At 40.6% G+C, this 8,894-nt stretch overlaps 1 protein-coding gene across 1 annotated transcript; it reads right to left on the bottom strand.

The window, feature by feature from the left end:
- Positions 1 to 5,502: 5,502 nt before the first annotated feature.
- On the bottom strand, positions 5,503 to 8,622 carry LOC308104419 (uncharacterized protein; the record flags this gene model as incomplete). The annotated part of the gene is made up of 4 exons (XM_080454826.1): positions 5,503 to 5,509; positions 6,388 to 6,588; positions 6,694 to 7,005; positions 8,306 to 8,622. 4 exons carry the CDS (start codon positions 8,620 to 8,622, stop codon positions 5,503 to 5,505), a joined length of 837 nt encoding a protein of 278 aa, XP_080310952.1.
- Between the last annotated feature and the right edge of the window lie 272 nt (positions 8,623 to 8,894).

Genomic DNA, 8,894 nt, shown 5'->3' with positions numbered 1-8,894 from the left:
ATATAATATATCTATAAAATATATATCGTTTTTATGACATATTTGAGTTGACAATTTATTTGTTTGTTCAGCTGGAAGCCACAGTGAGTGGCTTGTCTCAATCTCAGCTTGATGAGATGCTGACACTGGTACCCTGCGATGGCCCTTTGCAGCTGGACAACACTGCTCAGCAGATGACTGTGGAGCTCGTCGAGGGCTCTCTTCAGACTCAGAGGAAGGCTTCCTCTTCTTCTGAACAGGTTCAGAGGAAGACTGTTCCGCAGAAGGCAAAGGGGAAGGCAGTTAGGCGGAAGACTGCGCAGCCAGATGGCATCACTCAGGAGCAGAATTCTGGTGATTAGTAGTTTCCTTTCCTACCTATGTTGAATGGACTTATTGTAAGTCACTTTGGATAAAAGCATCTGCTAAATGACTGCAATGTAATGTAATGTAATTCTGGTCCTATAGAACCTGATGGCACCACCCGGCAGCAGAATCCGTGTCCTGTGCCACTTGGGGGATCCACGCAGCAGCAGAATCCGGGCCCCTCGCCACTTGGGGGATCCACTCAGCAGCAGCAGAATACTCAGCGATCCACTCAGCAGCAGCAGAATAATCCGCGGAAGCGTCGCTCCGCGACACCATTCGAAACACAGTTTGAGAAACAGCTCCTGGAAGCTGTGGAGAAGGTTGGTTCTCAAACCTCTCATCCTACAAAGTCCCCAGATGATGAGGACGAGCTTTTCCTCAAGAGCTTACTACCAGTATTAAAGAGGCTGCCTGCCGGCAGAAAAGCAGAGCTGAAGATGAAAGTGCTCCAGGACTTCTATGTTGCTGAGTTTGATCTTGAACGACCCCTTATTACTTATTAAATAACATATTTTCTATCAATTACACACCCCATGAAGCCTTGAATGAATGGAGATTTTAGTTTTTATCGCATTCCTAATCCAATAATTTGATGGCCAGGTCATCGGTCAGTAGGAGACTCAGATTATTGGCTTGGGAATGCGATAAAAACAAAAGGATCTCCCTGATTTCAAGGCTTCATGGGGTGTGTAATTGATAGAAAATAAGTAATTTTTTGGGCTAACTGCTCCTTCAGTGAGAATGGATGCTTTTTTATTATTATTATTATTTATTTTATTTATTATTTTGTCTTGGTACGGGTACAGGGTTGAAGTGCTCCAGGACTTCTACGTGGCTGAGTTTCATCCTGAGCGACCCCTTATTACTTATTAAATCTTTTCTATCAATTACACACCCCATGAAGCCTTGAATGAATGGAGATTTTAGTTTTTGTCGCATTCCTGATCCAATAATTTCAGTAGGAGACTCAGATTATTGGCTTGGGAATGCGACAAAAACAAAAAGATCTCCCTGATTTCAAGGCTTCATGGGGTGTGTGTAATTGATAGAAAATAAGTAATGTTTTTGGCCAACTGCTCCTTCAATATATTTGTTCACGGGTTTGGTACGGGTACAGGGTTGGCCGGGTGTTAACGATCACAAAAAAACAGACTATGCTGAAGAGTGCTACAGGACCTTTATGAGGCAAGGCAGTTTAATTGACTGACAGTTGAAGTCAGTTTGATCTCATTTGTATCTCTACTATACTTTGTGCTTTCCGGGCGCTTTCCAGATGCACATGCAGTCATGACTGCCACTCACAGACAGTTTGTAAACCTTTTCACTGTTGCGTGATGTGTCCTTTAGATTTTAGAAAAAAAAATCAGTCAATTCTGTTCAATTTGCCTTAAATATGTTGAGAAACGCGGTGCTGATTTTTGATAAGAGCCTGAGTGCACGTCTTCACATTCGCAGAATACAGGTGAATTTTGTTTGTTACAAGTACAATAGAAATATGTTTAAAAATGTACAACTGAGGTGAATTTGTTTCAGAATCAGTCTGAAAATCATCATTTCATCATCATCATCACACAAACATGATTTGTTTTTGTAACTATCCTGTTTTGTACTGTTGTTGTAGCATTTCTCCTTGGGGATAAATAAATCCAGTTATAAAAGACAGTTCTCTCTCATTACCTTGAAGATGTAATAACAATGATTGATCCAGGAATATGTATACATTTTTCAGTGCAAAGGGTGGACAAGATTATAGTCGATTGAATATCCAAGTACAAATATTGCCAGGAACATTTCTCTTTATCAATGCATTGCTGTTCTTACGTACATGTGTGTGTAGCTGATCTATAAGCTCACAACGCATCAATTTGTTGTGAGCTTGTAGATCAGTTATTTTTTACTATATTCTAAAGTGGTTCATTCATATTTTCTGTAAGTTTGGGTCCTAAGATTACCTTCATAGAAATATTCTTGAGTCAAAAGTACAATATTTCTATTTGAAATGTAGCAGTGTTCTGTACCAGTGGTCTCCCTGTCTTTCCAGCGCTTTAGTAAACACAATGCCTTTTCAGGTTGTGATTCAGGTGAGAGAATTCATACATGTGAAATAGGAACACTATAAAATAGAAGCTGATAAATGGGTACTCTCTCCTGATTGGGTGAAATTGGCGATCCACATGAAAATGTATTTTCTGTTTAATAAAGAGCTGGAGAGACGGGGAGATCCCTGTTACTGAACAAACACACTATAGCAATGATTACTATCACAATATAGAGCTTTAACCTTTTAACATTACTTTTTGTTTTAACCAAACAATATTAAATCCTAATGGAGGAAGAGGTTGGGGAGGTGCTGGGAGTTTCATCACTGTTGGCAGCAAAACAACGTTGATCATGAATCAGAATAAGTTTAATTTATTCTCACATCACAGGTGAAAGGGAGAGGAGGAGCAGCAGTGGTGGAAAAAGTACTAAAATGTTTTACTTACAAACATTTTCTTACTTACGTACAAAAGTATTGGTATCAAATCTACTTAAAGTACCAAAAGTAGAAAGTACTCTTTCATGCAGAATATCCCATTTCACAACTTTTCAAATGTATAAAATGGATCAAAATCTTTTGGAAAATAGCAGATCTACAAGCTCAATGCGTCGCATGGCGATGCATTGTGAGCTTGTAAATGGGCTGAAGTGGTTACTGTCTGTATGGTTTGTAATAATCAAAATCTACAAAGAAACTAAACATTTCAAATGATTGCAGTGGAGTAAAAGTACAATATTTGCATCTGAGATGTAGTGGAGTTGAAGTAAAAGTACTGAAAATTGGTAAAGAAAAACAGGATAGAAACTACTGTACATACACACAAACTATATCTCTGCTGTCCTGCTAACTCCAAAACGCTCATTGTTCAGGAAACGAAAACAATATATATACGTTTTTCAGGAAATGAAGAAAACCTTATATTTTTAAAACAAAGCAATACAGCCTCATCAAAGTTGGTATAGTGACTTTATATATTGTCAGATACTTACATGTGTCATTATATTATCAACACTTTACCCAAATCAAGCGCAAGTGGAGTTAGTAGTTTCAGACGAGCAGAAATCAAGCGAAAATGGAGTTAGGTGTCCAAACAACAATAGCTCCACTCGCTGCTGAGGGAGAGGTTTCAAAAGGGTACAAATTCCCAAAAGCTAACAATGGATCTCCAAGCTCACAATGCATCACAACAACGTGTGAATTAATGCCCTGATGCTTCATGACACTTATTATATAGGCCTACAATAATAAACAGGACTTTAAATATTACAATAACTTCTGCAAAGAGGTACAACTAGCGCGACAGAAATGCTATGAACGCCTTTCTTCTTGTCACATTGCTCTCCTCATTTAACACTTCATAGATTTTAGAATATAATGACTTGTTTTCATAACATTAGCATCAGTGCTAAGTTTGATAAACAGGTACACTGTATAGTTTTAACAGACTACGGGGAGCTTGTTTACGTGTTCCTCCTCCTCGCTCACTGCGCAGCGCGCTCTGCTCATGCTGTTAAAAAGCAGCACTGGAGAGGAGAGGGGGGGAGTTGTTTGTTTTTGACAGACAGTTTGAGGATCCAATAGAGTTGGGAGTTTTTGTCAGAAACGTAAAGGGTGTTCAATAGCATTGATTTATGAAAAAAAATAAAAAGATGAGAATGGAGTTAGCTGGTTCGTCCTGGACACCGACGATATACAGTAAATGTTCTCAGTTTATTGCCCCATCTTGCCAGGGCACTGCTCCCTCTGCAGAAAAGTAAGCAGCAAAGGTGTCCCTCACAGCCATCGCCCTCCGAGAGGCGTTATTGCTCCCCATCCTCTGGACGTCAAAGAGCCATGCTGGAGGATCCTCTCTGTCGGGGTGATGTGGACCAGGTGGATCCCTTGAAGTCCTCTGCAGATAGTTGTGAAGAATGCACGTGGCCTTCACACATGCCTCTGTGTTCTCTGGGCTGATACCACCAACACGCTTATACATGCGCCACTGGGAAGCGAGGATGCCAAAAGAGTTTTCCACCACCATCCTGATGTATGGGAAAAGATGAGATTAGATGCAGAGTAAAGCGTGGTCATTTTAAAACTACTTTAAAAACAGACATGTATCTATTCTGATGAACAGAACTTAAAGCATATTAAAAAGTTAGTTTAAACTTGGAAACCCTAGCCACTCATACTGTGTTCCATACTGGATAGTAGATTTTGATTTATTTGATTTGCACAACAGAATATATCATATGCGTAATATACTACTTCTTTCCTGGGGGAACAAAATAGAAAAATGGAGATAGCTTGTTTCTGCCCGAGAGCAATGATATAAAAGTACATACTGAGCCGAAAAGACAAAAACACATTTTGGACCATTTTCTTTCTTGGGATCATCAAAAGACTAATATGGATGCCACAAATCCAGGCAAGAAAAAAAAAGACTAGGAAGATGCACGTGGACCCCTCCTACGGCCTCTACTAATTTGATAGAGAACTGCGCCCAGGTGGTCTTACATAGTGGGACATGTAGTTGGTTTGCTTGCCTGTTAGATATGAATGAAAACTGGAATTTGGCTGGAAGTACTATTTGAAATGGTCTGGGAGTGGATACTCTGATATTTTGTGTTGTAGGTGAAAATACATGTTTGGAGGATATTTATATTGAAGATAGTTAGTATTTTGAGGGCTGAAAATAGATGATAAATCATAAATAATTAAATGGCATGCATAGAAGTATGTGCTGAATTATCACAACAAACCTGGCACGTGACAAACGGTAGTTGTGAATCCTCTCTTCTTTGGGGAGGTTTTTGCCAGAATAGGGCCGCATCAGGTTTGTGCGCAGGGGAAAGGCCTCATCTCCAACAAGAAAAAGTGCTCCTCGGAGCACAAGTCTCCGCCAGGTCAGGTAGGTTAGTGTGGGCCAGCAATGTTCGGAATTCGAAAATCAGGCTGGAATGTGTAAAATTGGACGGATCGGACGGATCCATCTTGATCACTTGCCTAAAGAGAAAATATGTACCAATTTGTGTGATGTTTGGACAACATTTGTAGGAGAATTATTTAAAAGATGTTGTGCAACAATTGGCCTCCTGGTGGCGCTATAATAGTGCAGTGTTGAAAGGGTGGCATTAGTTCCTCGACGTGGTGCGAATGTGCGTGCAAAGTTTCACCGCAATCGAACAATGCATTCATGATTTGCGGCATTTTGTTCAAAACGGGCCAATCCTGCAAACTTTAGATGTCAATCTTAGCCAATCAGGATGGAATATGAAAAATCAAACAGAACCGTCTTGATCACATGACTATAGAGATCATGTGTACCGATTTGTGTGAAATTTGGATACAATCTGAAGGATTAATATCCAAAAATGGGTTTTACATAAGTCAGCCTCCAGGTGGTGCTATAAAAGGTAGATGTGGAAAATGCAGAGCAAAGGTTTTTTCTTTGTCTCTAGGGAGTGCACGTACAAAGTTTTACACAGATTGGTGCAATTATGGGTAAAAACACGAATCGGCCTGTTATAGCGCCACCATAAGGCCGATTTGAAACATTTAAAGTGGCATTTCTTCCTCAGCCTAATGGGAATGTACGTGCAAAATTTCACAGAAATTGCATGCTGTGTTCATGATTTGAGGCATTTTGTTCAAAACGGAGCACTCCGGCAAACTTTGGAAGCCAATCTTAGCCAATCAGGATGGAATATGAAAAATCTGAAATCAGCCGTTTCGTTTAATGACTAAAGAGATACTGTGTACCGATTTGCGTGACGTTTGGCCAAAATCTATAGGAGTACTGTCCAAAAATGTGTTTTGCAAAAAACGGCCTCCTGATGGCGCTATAACAGGCCCATGTGAAAACTTTGGGGCAAAGGTTCTGAATTGGCATCCAGGTTGTGTGTGTGCACAGTTTCGCTGCGATCAAGCCAACGGTGCCGGAGATTATCTGGTCACAGACGGACGGACACACACACACACACACACACACGGACGGACGGACGGGGTGCAAAACATACTCTCTCGCCATGCCTTTCGGCCTGGCGGAGACAATAAACACAGGAGGCTGCGGTCCTCTGTGTTCCCTTCCTGGCAGTGGAGTGTCCTCTGGGAGGTTGAGGGTCCCTCTACTGAGGGCTGTGCCGAAGGCAGAGTTGGCCAAGGTTCCCCCATCCGGGCTTCCCCCGTAAGCTCCAACATCAATGACCCTAAAGCAGCGACTGGCATAGAGGGAGAGAGTTATTAGACAGTGGTTATGTATTATTCTGAGGTGTTTATACTGAACTCCAACATATACAGTGCACATCATTAACTACATTACACACCTGGCATCCACAACTGCTAAGAGAACAATTGAGTACGTTCCCTTGTAATTAAAGTACATGGATCCAGAGTTGAGGGGGGCCTCAATAACCACGTGCTTCCCGTCAATGGCTCCAACACAGTTGGGGAAGTTCCACCGGTCCCTGAAACCTGCAGCGATGGTCCTCCAGTCTGGAGATGGTACAGGCATGTACTCATCTACCAGGGCGTTCCATATTTCCCTTGCCACCTCAGTGATAATGCCAGACACAGTGGAGATTCCAACTCGGTAGTTGTCTGCAATAAGCCGATAGGAATCACCCGTTGCAAGGAATCTATAATATGAATAAGATTTGAGAAAAACACAATGAAATTAAATTGAGAACATACCATTTTAATGGGAAATTGTACGTTTCACATCCAACTTTGAGGACCCCATGTTGAAGACCCACGCTCTAGTCTAGAGTAAAATCAACTACAACTACTTGGGGAACTAGAATAGTGGGCATCTGAGAACTATGGGCACCATTTTTTTATTTATGTTTTATTTGCATATATTTTATAAATGAGGGTCAAATACATTTTGGGAAAAAAAGGCCAGTATGGCCTAATATTGCTACAAACTGTGGATATCCTGTTATTTTGGGCATAAACAAGAAGTTGAAGGGTACATTTTGGTCTGATAATGTTACCATGCATTTTAAATCATGTATACTTACATTATTTCCAGTGATTAAAACAAATATTATTTTTATTTTTACCAACCTACATTTTAGGGGGTAAAAATGATTACAAGTAAAAGTCCAGAATTCAAAATGTACTTGAGTAAAAGTACAAAACAAGTATTGGTATCAAAATGTACTTAAAGTATCAAAAGTAAAAGTACTCAAATGTTTGAAAATAGCCGATCTACAAGCTCACAATGAGCTTGTAGATCGACAATTTTCAAATAGTGTAGGTATAAAATAGGGCTAAAATAATGTAGTGGAGTAGAAGTAAAAGTATAAACAATTGGAAATACTCTCACAGGGGTCTTCAACATTTTCAGGCTAAGGACCCCTACATCATATTCTATAAAATTGTGTTGCAGATTAAAAAATTTCATAGATTTCATACTTTCATAGACTTTGACAGCACTGTCATCAGTGTATATTGGATTAATGTGTATTTTCAGACATTTAACCACTTGAACCATCAATACTTTGTCTGCTCTTTTTCCCCCCTCTACAGCAAACCTCTTTGCCAAAAATAGCCGATCTACAAGCTCACAGGCGTTGTGAGCTTGTAGATCTGCTATTTTTGGCTATTGCTCCACTCAGAATAGGGATGCTAGGGTTCAAGTGGTTAGTGTACAAAACATGATCCTATCACACAAAGATTTGGCGGCCCCCCTGTAGTAATTCTGAGGACCCCCTAGGGTTCTCGGACCCCCTGTTGAAGACCCCTGGTAAGTAAAATAAATACCTCAAACTTGAGTACAGTACTTGAGTAAATGTACTTAGTTTACACTACTGACTACTGGTAGCTGCATAAACAAACAGAAGACGCTACCCGTCGCTGCCTGCAACAGTGGTAGATTTGGTTCAAGGACAAGTAGATAATGAGTTATTAATTAATAATGAACAATAAACTCACCGAAGGCAAATGGCAAGTCGTTGGCCTGGAGATATGGCCTCGCGCATTGTAGTGTCTTCCTTGGCAATTCGGGGCCCTACTATGGACAGTACATGGTCAAACTGGCTAACGTTTAGCCTAAAATAGCGTTTGAACCTGGGTTCATACAGTCGCATTTCCTGCACGAGATGGTGGTATTCGCCTTGTTGTTGGCGTCTGTACAGGATAGGATGGACCCAGAACTCGCGACGTCTTTTCCTTGTCTTGCGAAACTTCTTCCAATGCATATAAATAATGCCTAGCTCCACAAGAGCTCTCAATTTACTTTCATTCTCCATGTTTGTTTCTCTAGAAGTCGCGCCAACCACGTTGTTGTTTTTCTGTTCCGTCGCTCAAACACACGTCACCGCGGATGATGACGTCACCGACGTGTTGAGCAATAAGATGCAAAGTGACACAGCGACAAAGATGCAGTGAATTTGTGTAGCTTTGTATCTTTTAATCTGCCCGTGTGAACGCACCATTACAGGATACTGCAAGTGGGCCCCCCAAATCAATGGACAAACTATGATAATAATGAAAATATGCAATTAAAAATGTAAAAACAATA

Source organism: Gymnoscopelus braueri (genome assembly GCF_963280865.1).
Source record: "Gymnoscopelus braueri genome assembly, chromosome: 17".
In the NCBI taxonomy this organism is placed as follows: domain Eukaryota; kingdom Metazoa; phylum Chordata; class Actinopteri; order Myctophiformes; family Myctophidae; genus Gymnoscopelus; species Gymnoscopelus braueri.
The sequence above is the reverse complement of the archived record's forward strand: the minus strand, read 5'-3'. Positions and strand labels throughout refer to the sequence as shown.